Source organism: Protopterus annectens, chromosome 8.part0 (genome assembly GCF_019279795.1).
Source record: "Protopterus annectens isolate FY-2018-M chromosome 8.part0, PAN1.0, whole genome shotgun sequence".
Classification (NCBI taxonomy): Eukaryota; Metazoa; Chordata; order Ceratodontiformes; family Protopteridae; genus Protopterus; species Protopterus annectens.
Window position 1 is genome coordinate 600,330,947 of NC_056741.1, and position 23,328 is coordinate 600,354,274.

The following is a 23,328-nucleotide window of genomic DNA, read 5'->3' on the forward strand; positions in this document are numbered from 1 at the left end:
TTTGCTGGGCCCAGATGGAAAACCTTTTCCACTTACTGAGATAAAGCTTCCTGGTTGAAGATTTATGTGAAGACAAAAGAATATGTTGAGTTTCTTCTGATAATTTTTGTAACCTGGCTATTCTGGGAATTGGAGCAGCCAGGCTGTCAGTTTGATGGACTGAAGAGAAGGGTGAAGAGCTCCTGACAAGTGGGTCAACAGATCCAGCACAGGGTCCAAGATCCATGGTTCCTCCAGGAGATGAGGCTTCAGAAAGGGGAACCAAATTTGACGAGGCCAATATGGGGCTATTAAGATAAGTGTCCTACCCAGAAAACTGGCATTCTTTAAAACTTTGGGAATCAGGGTAACGGAGGGAATGCATAAAGGAGTCCCGGAGGCCAATCGTGAATGAGTGCGTACCTCGGAGATTGCCCCTGTTGAGGGATCAGGGCAAAGTAGTCACTGCACTTGGTGTTTGTGGGGGTTGCAAAAAGGTTACAGCAAGGCTGGCCCCATCTGTGGAAAATCATTTCTGCTACTTTGTTCTTGAGAGATCACTCATGACGCAACAGAAAGTACAGTTGTGTACACTTACCATAAATGTAGATGTTCGAGTGTATTCACTGTTGCAGTCATTACATTTGGGTAATCTGCTGGCAGGTTGCCCTCAGTCGGCCTGAATTCCAAAGTCTTGGGTCCTGCATCGGTTGCTGTCTCCTCTTCCATGATGTCAGGTCGTTAGGGGTATAAAACAATCAGCCGATGCCATTTTCTTTAGTTTTTCTTGCCCCAGATGTCAGGTGCCCCCAAAAAGGTAGCAAAAATATATATATACATGCATCAATATAAACTTTACCTTCTACAAGCAAATACACCACATAGGCTGTAGAAGATAGAGAAGGAAAGATAAACTCCAGAATGAAAGGGGGGATGGCGGGCGGGTAAACCTGGACTGCAACAGTGAATACACTCGAACATCTACAGTTATGGTAAGTGTACACAACTGTACTATGTTCTTCATGTTTCACTGCTGCAGTCATTACATTTGGGTAGAATCCCAAAGCTATGCTTGGGAGGCTGGAGCTAAACAGCATTAGGTGCGGCTATAAGCCCTGCAGAACTGTAGTGGCAAAGCCTGCCCTGGACTTAGAGTAGAGAGGCAAATGATAATGCTTTGTAAAGGTGTGAACAGAACTCCAAGTAGCAGGCTCTAGAATGTCTTTGGTTGGTATTCCTCTGAGAAAGGCTGCTGAAGTAGCTGCAGCTCTGGTGGAATGAGACCTAATGCCCTTGGGCAAAGGTTTACCATGGTGTAAGTAGCAGAAACGAATGCAGTGGCTTATCCACTTTGAAAGAGTCTGCTATGAAATAGCCTTTCCTTCTGATCCTGCAGCATATGTCACTAGTAATTGCTCAGTTTTTCTTACAGCTTTAGTCCTGCTCAAGTAGAATCTTAGCTGTCTGTGTACGTCCAAGGAATGCAGAATTCTCTCCCCCATGTTCTGCGGATTTGGATAAAAGGTTGGCAGATGAATAGTTGGGTTAAGAGCCACACTGGAAACTACCTTAGGCATAAATGATGGATTTGTCCTCAGAGACACCCTGTCTGGGTAAAATATGATAAAAGGCTCCACAGCCATGAGGGCCTGTAGCTCTGAGACTCTTCTTGCTGAAGTAACTGCTAGTAGCAGAGCTGTTTTCCATGATAAGAACTTTATATCAGCAGTAGCAGCTGGTTCAAATGGAGGCAGGGTGAGCTTTTCCAACATATAATTGAGGTCCCATGCAGGTACTGGTGATCTTCTAGGAGGCCTTAAATTTTTGGCTCCTCTAAGATACTGCTTTAGTAAAGGATGAGAAAAGATTGGTGGCTCTGTATTGTAATGAGCCGAAATGGCAAAGGCATGGATTTTAATTGATGAGAAAGACAGGCCTTTGTCAAGCATCTTAGTCAAGTATTGTAATATCGGAGGAATAGTTTGTTCTGCTGTATCAGTTCCTTGTGCTTGATTCCAAGCACAGAATCTCTTCCATTTATCAGCATAAGATTTTCTAGTACCAGGCCTTCTGGCTTCCAAAATGACATCCATCACAGCTTTACTGAGAGGTGTTGTTTGTATAAAGTACAGTTTTGTACCTACCATAAATGTAGATGTTCGAGTGGTTATGCTGCTGCAGTCATCACAATTGGGTTATCCTGCCGTCAGGCGGTCCCGCAGTCGGCCTGAATTCCAAAGCCTTGGTCCGGCGTCGGTTGTCGTCGCTTCTTCCCTGATGTCAGTACGGCAGGGGTATAAAAGAGGCAGCCGACGCCATTTTCTTCAGTTTTTCTTGCCCCAGATGTCAGGTGCCCCAAACTAAGAAGGCAAAATAAGAAGCTTGCAAAACATACCTTAGTGCAAAACAATGGTACTAGTTGTAAGCAAATACACCATATAGACATGCATCCCAAAGGCTGAAGTACATGGAGGTATAAGAAAAGCCTGGTTAGGTAGAGGGGATGGAGGGAGGGTAACCTGGACTGCAGCAGCATAACCACTCAAACATCTACATTTATGGTAGGTACAAAACTGTACTATGTTCATCGTGCTATGCTGCTGCAGTCATCACACTTGGGTAGAGTCCCAAAGCTATGGTTGGGTGGTAGGAGCTAAACTGGGTTAGGTGCAGCTAAGATGCCCTGCAGAACTGCAGTGGCAAACCCAGCTCTGGTTTTTGAGTACAGAGGAAGGTGGTAATGTGCTTGGTGAAGGTGTGCACCGAACTCCAGGTAGCTGCCTCCAGAATGTCCTTTGTTGGGACTCCTCGGAGGAAGGCTGCTGAGGGTGCTGTAGCCCTGGTAGAGTGAGACCTAATACTAGCAGGCACTGCTTTCCCGTGGTGTGAGTAGCAAAAGCGGATGCAATGTGCTATCCATTTGGAGATGGTCTGTTTTGAAATAGCCTTTCCTTCTGAGCCTGGTGCATAGGATATAAGGAGTTGGTTAGATTTTCTGAAGGCCTTTGTCCTGTCCAAATAGTAACGTAACTGTCTGTGAATGTCCTAAGAGTGAAGGAGTCTTTCTCCTTTATTCTGTGGGTTTGGATAAAAGGTGGGCAAGTGTATGGTCTGATTGAGAGCCACACTGGATACTACCTTTGGCATGAAGGAAGGGTTGGTGCGTAAAGATACTCTGTCCTGATGGAAAATGATGAAAGGTTCCACTGCCATAAGTGCCTGCAGTTCTGAGACTCTGCGTGCTGAGGTGATAGCCAGCAGCAGGGCTGTCTTCCATGACAAGTACTGAAGCTCTGCTGAAACGGCTGGTTCGAAAGGAGGAAGTGTTAACTTTTCCAGAACAAAATTTAGATCCCAAGTTGGAGTAGGTGGTTTTCTGGGGGGTCTTATATTTTTTGCCCCTCTGAGAAACTGCCTTAGAAAAGGATGAGAGAAAATGGGAGGAACCGTATCATATACTGAGCTGAAATGGCTGAAGCATGGATCTTTATGGATGAGAAAGAAAGGCCTTTGTGTAGCATCTCAGTTAGATATTGGAGTATGTGCGGAATATTTGGGATGCCAGGATTTAGGCTTCTGGCCTGGCTCCATACACAAAATCTTTTCCATTTGTCTGAGTAAGTTTTTCTGGTGCTGGGCCTCCTGGCCTCCAAAATGACATTCTGGACGTCCTTTGAGAGAAGTGTTGTTTGATAATTTAAGGTATTTTCCATGCAGCTAGATTTAAGGTCCTTAGCTGACTGTGAAGGATCTGAGAGTTTTGTTGGGTTAACAGCAGAGGGAAATGAGGTAAGATCCATGGAGGGCTGTGAGTCAAGTTTCGTAGTAGTGGGTACCAGTGTTGACGTGGCCAGTCCGGGGCAATGAGGATCATCTGTGGTCTCTCTGATCTGGTTTTCAGTAATACCTGGGTGAGTAGAGGCAGAGGTGGGAAGGCGTAGACTGACAATGCTGTCCAACTGAATGATAGGACATCCACTTTCCAGGCCAGGGGATGGTAAGTCCTTGTACAAAATATTTGTAGCTGGCAATTGTTGGTTGAGGCAAAAAGATCTATGTCTGGCGGTCCCCACTTTTGAGTTATCATTGAGAATACTTGTGGGTGTAGTCTCCACTCGTGAGGGTCTGTCAAATTTCTGCTTAATTTGTCTGCCAAAATGTTTTCTTTTCCTGGCAGGAATTGTGCTTGCAGTTGTACTTGGTAAGTTAATGCTGTGTTCCACAAGTCCATTGCCTGTCTGCATAGTGGGCAGGAGTGCGTCCCTCCTTGTTTGTTTATGTACCACATAACTGTGGTGTTGTCCGTCCTTATTAGAAGTTGTCCTGGATGCAAAAGGTCCTTGAAGGCTGTTAGTGCATTTTTTACAGCTAGCATCTCCTTTTGATTGATGTGTAGTTGCCTTTGGTTTGCAGACCATTTGCCCTGTATGCATTGTCCTGCCATGTGTGTACCCCAGGCGTAGTCTGATGAATCTGTTGTCAAGGTTTGGTTTGGTGGAGGTGAGACAAAAGGAAGGCCCTTGTTTGCTTGGCATGCTTGAGCCCACCATAGAAACTCTTTTTGAAGGCAGGGAATGAGAGTTATAGTTGCTTCGAGGCTGTGTCTGTGTTGGGACCATACACTTTTTAGGTACCATTGTAATTTTCTCATATGCAGCCTTGCATATGCAATTAGTTGAATGTAGGATGCCATGTACCCCAATGCCTGCAGGAATTTCCTTGCAGTGAGCTGGGTAGAAGTTTCCATGTTTTTGAAGTACTGAGCCAGTTGTTTTTGCTTGTCTGGCGTGAGGTAAGCCATCTGGGCCGTTGTATTCAAGCTGGCACCCAGGAAAATTATTTCTTGTGAGGGTATTAGTTTTGACTTCTTTTTGTTTACTGTGTACCCTAGGCAACTTAGCAACTTTGTTACAAATGCCAGATGCTGTAGTAGGATGTCTTTGCTGTCCGCTTGGATCAGGCAGTCGTCCAGATATGGATAAATTTGTATTCCTCACGGTCTGCTGTATGCAATTACTGATGCCAGGCATTTCGTGAATACTCTGGGTGCAGTAGATAAGCCAAAGGGCAATGCAGAGAATTGATAATGCGTTGTGCCTGCCAAAAATCTGAGGTATCTTCTGCAATCTTGTCTGATAGGGACATGCAGGTATGCCTCTTGGAGGTCCAACGTTACCAGCCAAGACTCCTTGCCCAGCATGGGAAGAAGTTGCTGTAGTGTGAGCATTTTGAATTTGGGAATGTCCAGGTACGTGTTTAGAAATGAAAGGTCTAAGATGGGTCTCCAGGCTTTCTCCTTTCTTGGTACTAGAAACAGTCTTGAGTAAAATCCTTGACCTTGCTCTTTTGCAGGTACCTTTTGAATTGCTTTCATGTTCATGAGAGCTGAAATTTGCTTTTGTGCCTCTGCCCATTGGTTTGTTGGCAGATTTGGCATGTCTCTCATCCGTGATAAAGTGTGAAAATGAAATTTGTACCCTCGGGTAATAATATCCAGAACCCATTTGTCCTTTGTTATGATGTGCCAATTTTGTGGGAAAAGAGCCAGTTTTCCTCCTAGAGGTGCTGCCTGGGCAATTATGCTTGGCAGGCGAAGAGGAAAGTCATTGAGTTTGTTTTCTGAAGGGCTGAGATCTGTCGTCTCCCCCTCTTTGAGTTGTTGTTTGCCATTGTCTAGGCCTGAAGGTACCCTGTGCCTGGCTTCTGCCCCTAGGGCGTCTGTACCTGCCCCTTTGGGGTCTGCCTGAAGCAGGAAAGGACCAGTTTTTTGATGGCCAGTTTCTGCTGAAGCGAGGAGGTTGTACCTGTAAAAAATCTTTAACTGTTTGCATTGATTTTGCCTTTTCTTCCATCTTCTTTAAAACTTCATCTGCTTTGACACCAAATAACGCATCCTTTTGCAGTGGAGCATCCAGTAACTTTGCTTTGACATGTTCTGGTAAGGTCTGCCCTTTTAGCCAAGCATGTCTACGAATTACAGACCCTGTGACTGCTGCTCTACATGAGGCCTCCAAAGAATCAAAACCACACTGCAAAGTATGTTTTCCCACTTGTTCTGCTGCATGCAACAAATCTTGCATCCCTTTGAAATCTAGTTTATCTGTTTGAGGGATCATTTTCTGTTTTAACTGAGTAAGCAAGTACTGCTGGTATTTAATCATGTGGAATTGGCAGTTTAATGCCCTCATGGCCAAGGTGGCAGAGGTATACATTTTTTCACCCATCTTTCTAATGCCCCGGAATCTCTTTCCGCAGGTAGTGGATTCTTAGCAGTAGAGGCCTTAAACCCTTTGGGACCCTGGGAAATGGTTTCTGGGTCTGCAGCAGGGCATTTATATAAAAACTTGTGAGAGTCAGGGACTCGATAGTATCTGTCTGGTTTACGTGGTGCTGGAGGTAAGGAATCTGGATTAGACTGGATTCAGTTGTTATGACTGCAGATGCATCCATGAAGGACATCAGGAGGAACGGCTAGGGGTCTATGCTGAGGCAAAAGAAGAAACTCACGGAGTCTTTTCTTGGAGTCAGAGTAATCTTGTCCTTCCCAGTGGAAATGCTCTCTCATGGTGTGCAGGGTTTCCCCAAAAGAGAAGTCTTCAGGGGGGAAACAGAGGGAATAGACTCCTCAGCATCTGAGTCTTCATAGAGAGGGAAGGGGTAATCCTGTTCCTCAGAGTCTGCTGAGGAAATGGATTCCTGGTCAGAAGGAGGTAAATCTTCCTCCAGTCTAGGCCTTTTGTCAGGAGGGGGCTGTTGACCTCTGATAAGGGTAATCAGGTCCTCCGCCATTTTGAGCATCTGTTTTTTAAGCATAGGGGCCTGTATGGGAGTCTGTGGACCCGGTTTCTTAACCTTTGGAAGCTTGGCGTATGACTTAATTGAAAGAGTCGTCGGTTTAAAGACACCTTCTGAAACCGAAGGCCTGTCCATAGTCTCCGGATCGCCGCCAGGGCTGGCGTCCGCGAGTTGAGGAGGAACCGGCTCCAGTGGCCCGGTAGATTCTGACTGAGAGGTAGTTGTATTTTCTAAATCTGCGGTAGTCAGGGGCTGCGTAGGCGCCTCACTGAATACCGAAGATCTGGCGGCAGGCCTAACCGAGACCTCGGTATCTGGTCTAGGTCTAGGCTGCCGGTCTTTGTCCTTGTGTTTTTTAAACATAGCGGTAGTCGGAGGTTCCGACGACATAATGTAGTAGAATTTTCTGCCAAAATAATGTCGGGCGGTATCAGCCCGATGCTTAATAGTGCGTTTATTGAACCTAGTGCAAAACCGACAACCAGAAACGTCGTGGTCTGGGCCTAGGCAAGGAATACAATAAGAATGAAAATCCTTATGAGGTATTTGCTTCCCACAATAAATACAATTATTAACTTTGTCTGACATCGGTCTGAGGCAAGAAAAGTTTCCCCAATGGGGTACTTAGCTTTATAGAAGACTTCGGCTGAAATTCTGTTCGAAAATCTCAGGAGCTGGCCGACCGGCACTTGCGAACTGCTTCTGCTTCGGGCACCGCGCGGCAAGAAAGACTGAAGAAAATGGCATCGGCTGCCTCTTTTATACCCCTGCCGCACTGACGTCAGGGAAGAAGCGACGACAACCAATGCCGGACCAAGGCTTTGGAATTCAGGCTGACTGTGGGACCGTCTGACGGCAGGATAACCCAAGTGTGATGACTGCAGCAGCATAGCACGATGAACATCTACATGATCAGCCATGCTGCCAGGTTCAATGTATGGAGCTGATTGTGCAGGATCTGATTGTTTTGCTGGGACAGTAGTTGAGGTCTTTGAGGCAAGGTCCAAGCTGGGTATTGAGACAAGTTCCTTAGGATTGGGTACCAGTATTGGCGGGGCCAGTCCGGGGCAAATAGTATCATCTTTGGTTTCTCTTGTCTGACTTTTAGGAGGACCTTGGGAAGAAGAGGCAGTGGAGGAAAGGCGTAAACTGACAGGTTTTTCCAACTGAAGGACAGAGTGTTCACTTTCCATGCTTGTCTGTGATAAGTCCTTGTGCAGAATCTTTTCAACTGACAATTTTGACGGGAGGCAAATAGATCTATGTCTGGGCTCCCCCATTTATTTATCATCATGCTGAAGACTTGTGGATTTAGTTTCCACTCGTGAGGATCCATAAGGTTTCTGCTTAAATCGTCTGCCAAAGTATTTTGCTTTCTTGGCAGGAATTGAGCTTGAAGATGCATTTGGTAAGTCAAAGCTGTATCCCACAGTGCCATGGCTAATCTGCAAAGGGGGTATGAGTGCGTGCCCCCCTGCTTGTTTACATACCACATGACCATGGCGGTGTTGTCCGTCTTTATCAGTAGTTGTCCTGGATGAAGTAAGTCCCTGAAGGCTGTCAGGGCATTTTGAACAGCTAGCATCTCTTTCTGGTTGATATGTAGATGCATTCGTTTTGGGGTCCATATGCCCTGAATGCATCTTCCTGCCATGTGGGCCCCCCAGGCATAATCTGATGCGTTTGTTGTTAAGGTTTGGCTGGCAGGGGGTAGAGTGAAGGCCTGTCCCATGTTTTGTTGACATGCCTTTGCCCCCCATAAAAACTCCTGTTGTAGGCAGGGAATGAGAGGAATCATTGTTTCCAGACTGTGACAATGCTGACTCCATAAACTTTTTAGGTACCATTGAAGTTTCCTCATATGCAGTCTTGCATATGGAATCAGTAGGATGCAGGATGCCATGAAGCCCAAAGCCTGCAGAATTTGTCTTGCAGATAACTGGGTTTTTGTTGCCATCAGTTTGAAGTAAGTAGTCCGTTGCCTTTGCTTGTCTGGCATAAGGCAAGCCATCTAGGCAGTTGTATTCAAGCTTGCACCCAGGAATGTTATCTTTTGAGAGGGTACCAGTTGTGATTTCTTTTTGTTTATTGTGTACCCTAGGCATGTTAGAAGCCTTTTCACCAACGCCAGGTGTGAAGAAGAATGTCCTTGTTCTCTGCTTGAATGAGACAGTCGTCCATGTAAGGATATATTTGAATACTTCTTTGTCTGCAAAATGCAATTACTGGTGCCAGGCACTTTGTAAAGACCCTGGGCACAGTAGATAAGCCAAAGGGCAGTGCAGACAATTGGTAATGCATTAAGCCAGCCTTGAATCTGAGGTATCTTCTGCACGATTGCCTTAATGGGACATGCAGGTATGCCTCTTTTAGGTCTAATGTCACCAGCCACGCACTCTTGCCCAGCATGGGTAGAAGCTGCTGCAAAGTCAGCATTTTGAATTTTGGAATGTCCAGGTATGTGTTCAAAATCGATAAATCCAGTATTGGCCGCCAGGCCTTGTCCTTTCTGGGTACCAAGAACAGTCGAGTAAAAACCTTGTCCTTTTTCCTGCTCTGGTACTGGCTGAATGACCTGTTTCTGTGCCTCTGCCCACTGACTTTTTGGCAGATCTGGCCAACCGTTTGCCATTGGCAGAGTATGGAAATGGAATCTGTATCCCTGTGATACTATGTTTAGCACCCACTTGTCCTGGGTTATTAACTGCCAATTTTGAGCAAAAAGTGCTAATTTTCCCCCTAAGGGTGCTGCCAAAAAAATAAGTGCTTGGTGAAGGCAGAGGGAAGTCATTGAGACTGTTTACTGTAGGTTTGCGCTTTATCTCCTCCAGATTTGGAGGTAGAAGCGCCCCATTGCTTTGACCTGTATGAATCCTGTACCTGGTATCTGGAACCCTTAGGGCATCTGGATTTACCCCTTTGAGCTCTATCTGACACATGAAAGGACCAATTTTTTGTAAGCCAGTGTCTACTGAATCTTGGTGGCTGCACTTGTAAGAAGTCTTTTACAGTTTGCATAGACTTAGCTTTGTCTTCCATTTTCTTTAAAACCTCTTCTGCCTTAATAACAGAGTGTCATGCTGTAAAGGTGCATCTAGTACTTTAGCTTTAACATGATCAGGCAAATTTTGTTCTTTTAGCCAGGCATGCCTCCTATTCACAGATCCAGTAACTGCGGCCCTGCAGGAGGCCTCTAAAGAATCAAAACCACATTGCAAGGTATGCTTTCCAACCTGTTCAGCTGCATGCAATAATTCCTGCAATTATTTATTTTCTGCACATTCAGAAATCATCACCATTTTCTGTTTCAGCAATCCCATAACATGTTGATACTTGAGCATATGAAATTGGCAGTTTAAGGCCCTAATTGCCAAGGTTGCAGATGTAGAAACCTTGTTTCCCCATCTATCCAGTGCCCTTGAATCTCTGTCAGAGGGGGCAGGATTTTTTTCTGTTGAGGCCTTAACTCCCTTTGGACCCTGTGAAATAGTTCCTTGGTCAGCAGCAGGGTTTCTAAATAAAACATTGAGAGTATCTGTCAGGCTTGCTGGGAGCCAGAGGTAAGGAGTCAGGGGTCAAGCTTGACTCCGAAAACACATCATCCACAATGTCTAAAACAGGGGGTATGGCTAAAGGCCTGTGCTGAGGGAGAAGGAAATCCCTGAGCCTCTGTTTTGATTCTCAGAAGTCTTGACTCTCCCAGTGAAAATGCTCCCTCAAAGTATGCAAGGTTTCTCCAAATGAATAATCCTCAGGAGGTGATGCAGATGGTATAGATTCCTCTGCATCAGAATCCTCATAGGGAGGAAAAGATAATTCCTGATCAGAAGAGGAATCAGAAGAAACAGAAACCTGATCTGAAGATTCATAATCAGTGTCTTGCCTAGGCCCTCTTATCTGGCGGGGGATGGGAACCCGTGATCAAGGTAATAAGGTCTTCAGCCATTTTGATCATCTGTTTTTTAGGCATAGAGGCCTGTGCACGTGGCTCATGCATCGTTTTTTTTTAGTTTTAGAAGTTGCTTTTCTCTTTGGTTTTGCAGCTGTCGTCGGTTTGATATAAAAATGTTGAGGTCTGAATACACCCTCAGAAGCTGGTGCCTGCTCAGCGGCTCCGGACCCATCTGAGGGAGATACATCCGTGGGTCCAATACTTTGAGTATCTCGCGGCATGCCGGACTCCACATGGGTGTCGGTAGGGCCCTGTGACTCGAAAGTAGCGGGTATCAGGGACTGCGAAAGCACCTCACAGAGTACCAGCGAACCGGCGACTGGCTTAGGAAAAGCTTCGTCATCGGTTTTGGACCTCGGCTGTCTGTCTCTGTCCTTCTCTTTGCGTTTTTTATGTACTCCGGTAGTCGGATTGCTATAAGACAACATTTCTGGGTAGTTAAATCTGTTTCCAAAATACTTTGAGGCAAAATTGTACTGACGCTTAATAGTGCGTTGGTTAAATCTAGCACAAAACCGACAGCTAGGCACATTGTGATCAGGGCCTAGGTAAGGAATACAGTATAAATGGAAATCCTTATGAGGTATTTGCTTTCCACAAGTAATACAAATAGTGCGTTGGTTAAATCTAGCACAAAACCGACAGCTAGGCACATTGTGATCAGGGCCTAGGTAAGGAATACAGTATAAATGGAAATCCTTATGAGGTATTTGCTTTCCACAAGTAATACAATTATTAACTTTTTCTGACATCGGTATGGAGCAAGAAAAAGGTTTCCCCAACGGGGTACTTAGCTTTAGTGAAGACTTCGGTTCTGAAACTCAAACTCGAATATTTCAGGCGTCGGCCGACCGGCACTTGCGAAATGCTTCTGCTTCGGGCACCACGTGGCAAGAAAGACTAAAGAAAATGGCGTTGGCTGCTTGTTTTATACCCCTGACGACCTGACGTCATGGAAGAGGAGACAGCAACCGACGCAGGACCCAAGACTTTGGAATTCAGGCCGACTGCGGGTAGCCTGCCAGCAGATTACCCAAATGTAACGACTGCAACAGTAAAACACGAAGAACATTTGCTCTGCTGAGTTTGTCCGCTATCACATTGGATTTCCCCAGGATGTGCGTTGCTATCAGAAAGCACTGGGTGGAATCTGCCCATTTCCATAATCTTAGAGCCTCTCGACATAGGGGGTAAGATCTGGTTCCGCCTTGTTTGTTTATATCCCAGACTACGGACATGTTGTCTGACTGAATCACAATCGTGCCTAGAGGAAGAGAGTCTTGAAAGGACTGCAATGCTAAGAGAACTGCCCTCATCTCTAGGACGTTTATGTGCAAATGAGCCTCGTGAACCTGCCATGTATCTTGGGCTGTCTGTCCCTGATAATGCCCCCCCCCCCGATCAGTGAGGTGTCCCTGGTCACCATTGCAACTGGAGCCAGGAGGACAAAGGGACGCCCCATAGTCACAGTCCCGGACGTTAGCCACCACCGAAGATTGTCCTTGTAAAAGTTGGTCATCAGAAATGGGTGATTCATCGGTAAGTCCTGAAACATCCACTGTGTGAATAGCAGCCACTGAAGAACGTGTATATGATATCTCACCACGGGAATTGCAATAATCGCTGCTGCCATAGTGCTGAGCAACTTGAGAATCTGAGATGCTGGTGCTTTGTATATTGACAGGAGATCCACAATTTGTTGTCGCAGGGTAAGCACTCTTTCTGAAGGAAGCTTTAGGGACATGCTGACCGTGTCTAAGTCTGCTCCTATAAACACTGTACGCTGCAACGGCAATAAAGCAGACTTTTCTAAATTTATCATAATGCCCAGTTGGAAAAATAGATCTAAGGCAGTGTCCCTTGCTCGAATAAGTTGATGCCTGGTGGGAGCGGTGAGGAGCCAGTCATCCAGATATGGAAACACCCGGATTCCTAAATGTCTCAAGTGAGCCATGACCACTGCCATAAATTTGAACACTCTGGGGGCTGTTGTGAGACCAAAGGGCAGGGCCCAAAACTGGAAGTGGTTGGCCCCCAGCCTGAAGCGCAGATGATCCCTGGATAGCCTGGCCATTTTGATATGGTAGTACGCATCCTGGAGATCTACAGAGCACATCCAATTGTCCTTCCCTAAGAACGGGAGTATGGACTGAAGCGTTACCATCCGGAACTTCGTCTTTACCACATATTTGTTGAGTCTGCTGAGGTCCAAAATACGTCTCCAGTCCCCTGTCTTCTTTCGCAACAAAAAGAACCTTGAGTTAGCTCCAAATCCTTGCTGGTCTGCTGAAACTGGTTGGATGACTCTTTTTTGTAAAAGTTTTTGGACCTCTATTGATGCCACATCCCATAGACTGGGTGGAACGTCTGGGATTCCTTTTGTTGGTTTGGATTGTGAATGAAAGGGGATGAAATATCCTCTGGATAGAATGTTTTGTACCCATCGGTCTTCTAAAATTTTTAGCCAGATGCCTAGGTACAAAGACAAACTTCCCCCAACTGCCTCCAGAGCAGGACAGTCGGGCCTCCTTTCAGGAGCGCTGATAGGGCTTGCCAAGGAAACGATCCCTGTCAACCTGGTTCTGCAGACCCCATCTGTCACGTGGGCGTCGTCTTCCACCATTGCCTCCTCCTCCTCCTCTGCCCCTGGAGGAGGCTTCACCTTGTGAGTTCAGAAAGGCTCCTTGGGTCTTACGGAACCACATTTTCCCTCCCCGTTGACCTTTAGGATAAGGTCTAGGTGGGGTAGAAAAATGGACTCCTACAGCAGATAGAGTCTTTCCGTCTTGCTCACATCTGGTGAGAGTCTATAACTTTTGGCCCAAATAAAGAAGAACCATCGAAAGGGGCATTCACAAATGATGACTTAAAAGGTTCCGCAAAAGAGCATAAGCGCATCCAGGAATGTCTCCGTAGAGCAATGCCTGTACCCGCTGCCCTACTCATCCCATCAGCTGCGTAAGATACGAGGCGCATGGAAGAGTTTACGATAGACTTGAGGGTAGCAAGCTGAGATGTCACTTTGTCCGCCACTGAAATGTCTACTGCACCCTGGAGAGCATCTCCAAGCTCTTTCAGAAGATCTCTCTGAAGCCTTGCGAAGTGGGTTAGGTAGTTCAATGACCGAAGGGCAAAGGTCGTAGAACTGAACATGCGCTTACTGTATCTGTCCATGATCCTAGATTCCCTATTAGGAGGATGGACAGACGTAGAGGTCTCAGACATCTTTCTTCATGGCTGCCGCCACCACCATGGCATCAACAGGTATGGGTTTGGATAAGAAGGACTTATCTTGAGGAGCTGAAATGTATTTGCTGGGCCTCCTAGGGACAGGCTCCACAGAATCCTGTGACTCCCATGCCCTTCGAGACAAAAGCTCCATCAACTCATTGAAGGGCGGAGACACCCAAGAGGTGGAGGGTCGAGACCCAAAAGCCTTCAGGAGCACCGATTCATCCTCGGTAGGGTTCAGGGGCTGCCAGTCACCCCTCTGCTTAAGGATCTCAAGAATATCCCCAAAGGAGATATCCTCAAAGAGGGACTTTGGGGATCCTCCCGATTCCTCCAAATCGGTGTCAGACGTGATGGATTCCTGGGGGGAATCTATATGTCTCCTCTTACATAACCTCTTACGAGGGACATCCTCAGTGGGAACTTATTGGGAGGTCTTGGAAGAGCACGGTTCCCCCAAAGGGGCATCCTGAGGTTCTGGGTCCCTACGCTTATGGTGGGTCTGTGGTAAAGGAGAAGATTCTGGTGCTTTCCGGAAGGAGGTAGTCATATCAGAGGTTGTGGCTGTCCGGGGGGACAAAACCCTCCTCATGGCATCAAAGGCACCACGGTTCTGATGTAAGGAAGCACCCGGGTCCGAAGACAGCGAAGACATCTCCCACACCAGAACCGCCAGCTCCGAGCCAGAGGCAGGAGCAGAACTCATCTGAGCCAAAGCCCCAAGGTGGAGAGTCGGAACCGACATATCGGTTCAACCCCCCCCCCCAACCCAGAACCGACGGGAGTGTGTCAGCTCCCAGATTCCGCCACCGGAGCAGAGGACATCAGGGTTGTCGGTACAGACAGATCCAAAGTGAGTGTTGGCACAGACGGTTCCACAAATGACTGAATAGCCTCCTCCAGCTCCGATGTCACAATTCGAGTTGGAGGAGGAGCAGAAACTACAGGAGAGGACTTTGTCAGTTCCGAAGCTGCTTGAGTCGAAGCCAACAGAATTTTAGCTAGCGCTGGATCCTGCAAAAGTCTCCGTACCACACGATCCACGTTGGAATCAGACAGTCTGGAAGCCCAAGAGGAATCTACCGACGGAGCCAGTGAACCCAGAATTGGGGACCTCAAGCTAGGAGATACCGGTTCCAAGACTGGGGACCGGTTCCTACCAACAACCTGTACGGTCGGGTTCCGATGTCAGCGGAGTCGAGACAGGAGCTTTCTTATATGCTTTTAGAACCAAAGAGCCCTTCGGACCCGAACTTGTTGACGAAGCAGGAGAAGAGAGTTTTGGTTTCCCTGAAGCAGAATCCAAGTCTGATTGAAATGCAGACTTAATCAAGCCACGCTCTACCAACTTCCATTTTCTTTCTGCCAAAATCCTAGCACTAAATCCATGGCAAATGGAGCAAACTTCTTGGAGATGGACTTCTCCCAAACAATATACGCAGGTGGAGTGTCCATCAGTAATAGACATCTTTTGGTTGCATTTAGGGCATCTCTTAAACCCTGACTTGGCTTTCTCAGACATAATAATAACACTGCACAACCTCAGTAATGAAAACAATCAATCTCACAGTTAGCAAAAGAAACTGAGCCTAACTGGCTAAGAGTACAATAAGACAGCTTAACTGTAGCAGCAATAACAGGATAAGCCTAACAGGCTAAGATAAAAAACTGGAATAGCCTAAAAACGGCTAAGAGCCTAACCGGCTAACAAAAAATTGCAGAAAACTGCAAAAAGCCTAATTCAGCTAAAGTATAGGGTAAAATAAGCCTAAACGGCTGAAACACAAAAACCAAAAAGGGCCAACGCCCAACAAACGAGAACAGATGGTTTTAAGACCAAAAAGCGAAGAAAATCCGGAAACGGATAATCTATCCTAACCACAAGCTTATATAAACTCTAAACAATTAGTAAATATAGAAATTTCCACAAAAGAAGAACGTATCTCTCAAACGGCCTGAGCTGTTGAGAAATGCACGATCAGTTGCAGTGGCAAACTAGATCTGGGGAAGGTAGAGGTGCATTGTGGGATAGGGCTTCGGCCTCAAGCTGCTAGAGACCTCGAGCTTTGCAAACTGGCCAACTCGGAGACAAGGATCGGCGCCGAACCCATCAATAAGAATGAAGGCGAGACTGAACAACTTCACATCATCACTTTTTCAAAGCTACAAGCTTAGTAGCTTGAGGCCAACAGAATTCAGCCAAACATGTTTAACACAGGGTAGAAACTGGAAAATGGAGACAAGAAATATAAGGTATCATAGGAAGGACAGGTACAAATTATAGCATGGGAAAGCTATATACATGAAGCTGAGCACTTGCAGCATGTTAAGCCCTGATGGCTAGCAAATACTCAATTTTCCTTAGGCAGAGATATGACTTCTTAATGTGCATTAAACTATGGTAGTTACAATGGAGCACTACACCAAAGTAATACTACTGCTTTCATGAAGTTGGTCAAGTAACTGAACAACTCAACCTTATTAGAGTTGTATCATCCAACTGTATACCTCATTATTACTGCACCACAAACTGAAAAGTATTTTAGACATTTGTAAATACAGAACAAAACTGTATATAATACTGTCTTTCTCTGTAGTACTTTCTTAACTGTCAATATATTAACTATAAAATATAGTAAATTTCTTCATTTTTATTTCCATTTTTTTCTGTATATTTCCTTTTGCTGTGCAATGAATTCTTGTATATTGCTTTCAAAAGCCTGGGTAATAAATGAAAAGGGTCAGTAAATCAGTTTGCCTAACCCAGTGATGGCAAACCTTTTAGGGTCGTTGTATCAAAAATTCGCAAAATGCTTATCTTGACTCTGCTGGTGTGTCACCCCCCCCCCCCGACAAAAGGGAAACTATTCTTTACATAGTCATTTATCTAAAAAAAATACAGTCCAATCGTGTGCAATGTATTAAAAAGTAAAGGAAAAATCAGTGACTTATAATACAGAAAATAATATATGCACTGATAAATGGTAAAACAGTGTACCAGAAAATTACCCTAGTTTTAATAGTAATTTTGAATTGAACTGAAAAAATATGGAACGCATTGCATTTGATTTGAATTGATTAACACCAATTAATGACTTTTTTGTTGTTGTGTTTTAATAAATAAGTGAAGGGTCACATATTTCTTGCATTTTTGTTCATTCAGTTTCTTTGGTAAGTTGGGTGTTGGTGAACGCTGGTGTATCACCCAAAACTTTGTGGTGTGTCATAGGACTGTCATCACTTGCCTAGCCAGTAAACAAACAGGAAGGAAGGATCACATTTTTCCCAAACAGAGGCAAGAAGTAAAGTGAAATTCAGTGAATCTGATCCCAGTCACACAATGAACATTTTCATATTTCACTACAAGCGCCTACATTTTAGAAACAAAGCTCTATATATTCTAGAATACAGCATGTACTTAATCTCTGCACAGACGAAAGGTTTGAATTCTGGAAGCATGCAATTTTTTCACTTCTACTCTCAAACAAAAGTAAAAAAAAAAAACACCAAATGTAGGCATGCATACATTGGTTCAACACTGTGAATGACTAGGAAGAAGTATAAACAATAAACATACCCTCAGCACATGGTACCAGACAGATGTACCACCAAAGTCTATGTGGAAGTCCGTGTAGCTATCCTTTACACCCATAAGACAGTACTTCTGCACACTAGGCCTCTCAAAAACAGATTCCTCAGGCCAGAGATTTTCCACCCAGGATAGCTTCCTCACAATTTTTGGAGTCTCCACTAAGTTCGACAACCTATTAAAAATGTGAAACATCAACATAAATTTGGATGCAACTCACTGAAAGAAAACAGTTCACGTGAAGGTAGGTCTGCTTGTCTTCTACCAATGACCTCTGGACACAGTCATCTAACAACTAAAGTAACTTTTCTAAAAAGATCACACCACAAGGAGTGCTTTCTCAATTCTTCTCCAAGGAAAGACTAAAACCCTCACACTTAATCAGCAAGTTAAGTGTAAACTTCATCAGCTGGTATACTTGGACATCTAAGAACATACTGTAATGATTTACCTTAAAATACTTTTAAGTTGTATATCTATGCACCTGAAGAGACTGGCAATTTGAGCATATGTATATACAAAAGTCAAAAATAAGCACTTATAGATTTACAGATGGGAGAAAGCCCTGCAATCCCTGTTGGGAAACTATGATCCCACCTTTCTCCATATTTATATTCTTACTCCAAGTTTGCTCTAACTCAGATAAAAAGAATCATTCTTGACTAAATTGTGATTCTACTTCACCACTACAAAGTAATCTCGGAAAAGAATAGGTACTCATATGTGGAGTCTTAATGCATTGATAAAATAAGAAGCAAACAGTCAACAAGCTTAAACTGACTTGCTTGTGTAAACAGAAAAACAAGTAACTCGAGCTAGTCAAAGTAGGCCTATTTACTTTTATTTTCATTTATATTTGGTAACTAGGTGGTCCGTCTAGATATCAGTCCCTTTTCAAAGGGAAAATTTGAATAGCCACAAATTTTAACTCTGCTGCAACAGGACAGGCTAGCACAGTGGTATAACACCACTGCTGCCTCAGCGTTTTGTTCCACATTCAGTCCTTAATTAAGATTTCTCCTGTGAACAATCTGCATATCTACCCCGTGCCCTCATTGGGTGGTGTATTTTCCTTCACATTCCAAGGATGTATCACACCTGAACTGGTGCCTCCAAAAAGCAGGCAGCTGATGTGTATGTTCAAGCAGTCACACGTGAGCTTATACACGTGTGTCTTGCGATAGACTTTTGACATGTCCAAAACTAAGCTCTCTGCCTTGTACTCAAAGAGTGCAGGGACAGCTCCCATCTCCCTTTCAACCCTGAAATGAATTATGTCAGTAAATATGAATGAATATAGCAGAATATATGTACACAGTGCAGTCTCAAAAACTGTATACAAAATAACTGTTAGTTAAACAAAGCTAACAAAAAACATGTAAAGATACTGCGGGGTGGGGAAACATGGCAATGATCCATTAACAACATACAAGAAATACAGAATAACAACAGCCATAGACAGTTCAAGAAACAAAGTATAGTCTTTGTGAATTTTGGGTTTAGCTAGAATTCCTTCACAAAGCATGACTGTTCTTAAGGCTGCAACTGGAAATCCCCTGAAGACCTTCTGTAATAGAAAGGCAATCATACTCCTTTGCACAGTTTGTCATAAAGAGCATGTTATAGCTGAGGTATAATCTCAGACCAAGAAATAAAGCAATAATGAGTTGTGTGAAGGTACATACTATAACAGTAGATTTTTGATAAGGACAGAGAAAGTACAGTTGTGTTACATACTAGCCCACAAATGTAGATGTATTAGTAGCTTAATTGCTGCAGTAAAGACCCTTTGGCTTCCTGTCTTCCAGAAGCCTGAGGCCAGCCTAAATAACACAGATCTCACCTCTACCATGACCACAAGGATGCCCTCCCCTTCTGATGTCAGGACATCAGAAGTACAAAGGATCATTAGCCAAAGCCATCTTCAGGTCTTTTTTGCCATAGTCTGAAATCACTCTCTCTCCAGGGTACCTGGAGCACGACCTACCCAGATCTGTGCCTAGACTGCATCGGGATATATGAAAACGGACCTACCTGGGGTGAGAGAATGCTAAGGAAAGGAAGGATACCTAACCACAATAACCCTAGGTGCAAAGTAGAAGGCTATAGGTGGAACGTAAGTAGCACTGAAACAGTGAAGCTACTCAAACATCTATATTTATGGCAAGTACCTAACACAACTATACCATGTTTTTTTTAAATTACTTTTGCAGTAATGACTTTTGGGAGGTTGGCTACAAGTTGGTCCAGATGAAATCAAACCCTGGAGGATGGCTGAGGTAAATCCTGCCCTGGCCATAACTCCCAAACTATAGTGTATGGAAAAGGTGTGGATAGAGGTTCAAGGTGATGCCTGAAGTATGTGCTGAGTGGAAACACCCCTGTGAATGGCAGTGGTGGTAGCAGCAGCCCTAGTGGAATGCATTCTGACATGGTTTGGTGTTGGCTTTCCAACAAAAGGAAATAAGTTTAGCAATCCATTTAGATGTGGTTTTCCCAGCAAATGACAATCAGAAGGTCTACTTTTCTGTAACATTTTGGCTTGTCAAAGTAAACTATGAGTTGCCTATGCACATCTAAGAAATGTAACATCCTTTTACCTTTATTTTGTGGAAAAGGGAAGAAAACACACAGATTTACAGTCTGATTTAGGGAAAGCTCAGACACCATTTCAAGCATAAAGGAGTTGTGCAGCAGGTAACCCTGTCTCTTAGGAAGAATCAGGCAACACTCCTTAGACATTAAAGCCTCTAATTCAGACATATGTAAGGTAAAAGTTAGTGCTACTCAAGAGCAGTGTTCCAAGTAAGCATCTTCGTGTAAAGCTGATGGGGGGGGGGGGGTGATTATAGGCTTTTCCTGCAGAAAGTTGAGATCTGAATGGAGTGCTGGGTCTTTTCTTATAGCTTCGTAGGAGGTTAATAAGCTAGTGGCCCTAGCACCTTTACAAGTCTAGACATGTTAATCTCAAGTATCCCCATTTGTTCTTTTTGGGTAGTTCACAGAATGACTTTATGAACAGAGCAGGTCTATGATCAACACCAGCTACCTCTATTCATGTGGAACATGGGTGGCACCCCCAGGGGCGAATTTGCTGTCTCAAGTTTCTGAGTGGTCTCAAGTCCAGAAACTCATTTAAAAACTGTTTCATGGATGAGTGAGAGTAAAGAAGGGGTCCAGAGGCAGACAAGTGGAGATGGCTGAAGTGTGTATTTTAATAGAGTCACAGGACAAATGTTTTTGTACAATTCAGAAAGCAAGGACCAGGAGAAGCCCAGTACAAAGTGGCTGCTGCCCTTTGCTATGGCACCAGTCAAAAAATACTGTCCATTTAGAAGTGTAAATTGCCTGGTACTAGGTCTTCTGGCCTCTTTTAGAATACACAAGATGTCCTCTGAAAACAGATGCCTGTAGGAAGTAAGTATTAAATCATCCACCGTGACAGCTTCAGTATGTTCAGGTGGAGATGTATAGTGGACCTCTTGTTCTGGGTGAGCAGATCTACTTGTTGTGGCAGCACGTACCCATAGTGGTTCTTTGGTCACACTCAACAGTAGTGAGAGCCAGTGCTGCCTGGGTCAAAAGGGTGTCACTAGGATCATACCAGACCTGTCCTCTATAATCCTTTCAGGTATCCTGAGAATGAGGGGTAAGGAAGGACAGGTATAAAAAAACACACCTGTCCATGGGAAGAAGGCATCCATCCTCCCTGCTCCCTTCTGTGAAGCCCTTGTACAGTATTTCCCAAGTTACTTGCTTTGCAACAAAGGAAAAAGGTCTACTTCTGACACACTTCACTTATAAGTCACTTCTAAGAAACACCTCCCCTTTTAACAGCCACTCATTTGGGTCCACACGATTTTAGTGCTTCTGTCATGTAATTTTCCTATTCCGGGAGGTATTGAACCAGGAGAGTAAGACCAATCTTTTGTGCTTGTTCCTACACCTGCATGGCTAGTCTGCACAAGAGGTATGACTGCATTCCTCCTTGTTTGTTTAAGGATCACATCATGGTGGTATTGTCTGTCCTTATGAGTAAGGGACCTGGGCTCCAGTAGGTTTTGAATGCTGACAGACCCCTTAATCCAGCCATCATTCCTCTGATAATGTGCTGCTGTACTAGTCTGGTTTCCCAAATGCCCTGAACCTTTTGCTTCCTAGAGTGGGAGCCCAGGCAAGATATGAACCATTTGTTGTAAAAAAACGGAGTGCCTGTCTCCAGTCAAAAATTGAACTCCCTATTATCTTCTAGCCACCACAAGAACTCTCTCCACATGAATGGCGGGAGGTAGGGGGATAAGTGCTTAGAAAGAATATTGTTGTTGGTACCAGCAATTTTTCAGATACCACTGTAGCTTACTCATATGGAGTCTGGCTAGGGGGACTTGAGTATGCTCATAGGTTCATAGATTGGTACTAGGCTAACTGCCCTTGTGGGGCACTTTAAGCCTAGCCAATTACCCCATTTGAGAATCACACCCTGCACCTTGCATCTGTAATGTAAACACCTTAACCATTATACTAACTCTAACACCATGTAAGATGCCATAAATACTAGGAGGCTTAGGAACTTCCTGGCTGCAATTTTTTTCATTCTGCTACTTATTTGAAATATGGGGGCAGGAAGAGGACATTTTCATTGCGGGGATAAGCTTTCTGATCTTTGGAGTCCAGATTAGCTCCAAAAAAAGTTACCCTTACTAGTGGAGGGAAGTAGATGTGATTTCTGAAGGCTCAGAGAGAAGCCTGTTTTGGCAAAGCAGTCCACGGTAACTTGAAAAGATGCCTGCAACTCCTGGATAAGGCAGTTGCTCAGATATGGGTAAATATGGACATCCTTTGTACTGCAGAAGGCAAATTACCATAAATGTAGATGTTTGAGTGTATTTACTGTTGCAGTCATCACGTTTGGGTTATCTGCCTGCAGGTAGCCCTCAGTCCACCTGAATACCAGAGTCTTGGGATTTCTGCGTCGGATGCTGTCGCTTCTTCCAAGACGTCAGGTTGTCAGGGGTATAAAACAAGCAGCCGATGCCATTACATCAGTTTTTCTTGCCCCAGATGTCAGGAGACCCCAAAATAGGAAGCAATTACGTGGTGTGGAAACCCCCTCCCCCCCCAGCAAAAAGCAAATACCAATGATATAAAATATGGCCAAACAAAAAGGATAGGTAGAAGTATAGAGAAGTCAGGGGGCTGGAGGGAGGGTAACCAGGACTGCAACAGTGAATACACTCGAATACCTACACTTATGGTAAGTGTACACAACTGTACTATGTTCTTCGTGTTTCACTGTTGCAGTCATCACATTTGGGTTGATTCCCAAAGCTGAGGATGGGTGGAGGCAGTCAAGGAGCATTAGGGTTGGCAAGCAGGCCCTGTAAGACTGCTGTGGCAAATCCAGCTCTGGATTTAGATAAGATAGGTAAGTGGTAATGCTTAGGGAAAGTGTGTACAGAGCTCCAGGACACAGCTTCTAGGATGTCCCTGGTAGGGACTCCCCTGAGTAATGCTGTAGAGGTTGATGTAGCCCTAGTGGAATGTGTTTTGATCCCCTGTGGGGTAGGTTTCCCATGGTATTTGTAGCAGAAATGGATGCAGTGTGCTATCCATTTGGAAATAGTTTGCTTTGAAATGGCCTTGCCCTCTGCCCCTGTAGCAAAGCTGACTAGCAGCTGGTCAGATTTTCTGAAAGGTTTAGTCCTATCCAGATAGAATGTAAGCTGACTGTGCATGTCCAGGGAGTGCAGGATCCTTTCCCCTTTATTCTGAGGATTAGGGA

The 23,328-nt window shown here is 44.7% G+C and overlaps 1 protein-coding gene across 1 annotated transcript in view; it reads right to left on the reverse strand.

The window, feature by feature from the left end:
• Positions 1-23,328, reverse strand: part of PHF8 (PHD finger protein 8) — a 3,148,719-nt gene that overhangs the window by 2,354,101 nt on the left and 771,290 nt on the right. The window contains exon 6 of the mRNA XM_044080095.1: positions 17,535-17,721. Coding sequence (XP_043936030.1) covers positions 17,535-17,721 — 187 coding nt within the window. The remainder of the gene's footprint in view (positions 1-17,534; positions 17,722-23,328) is intronic.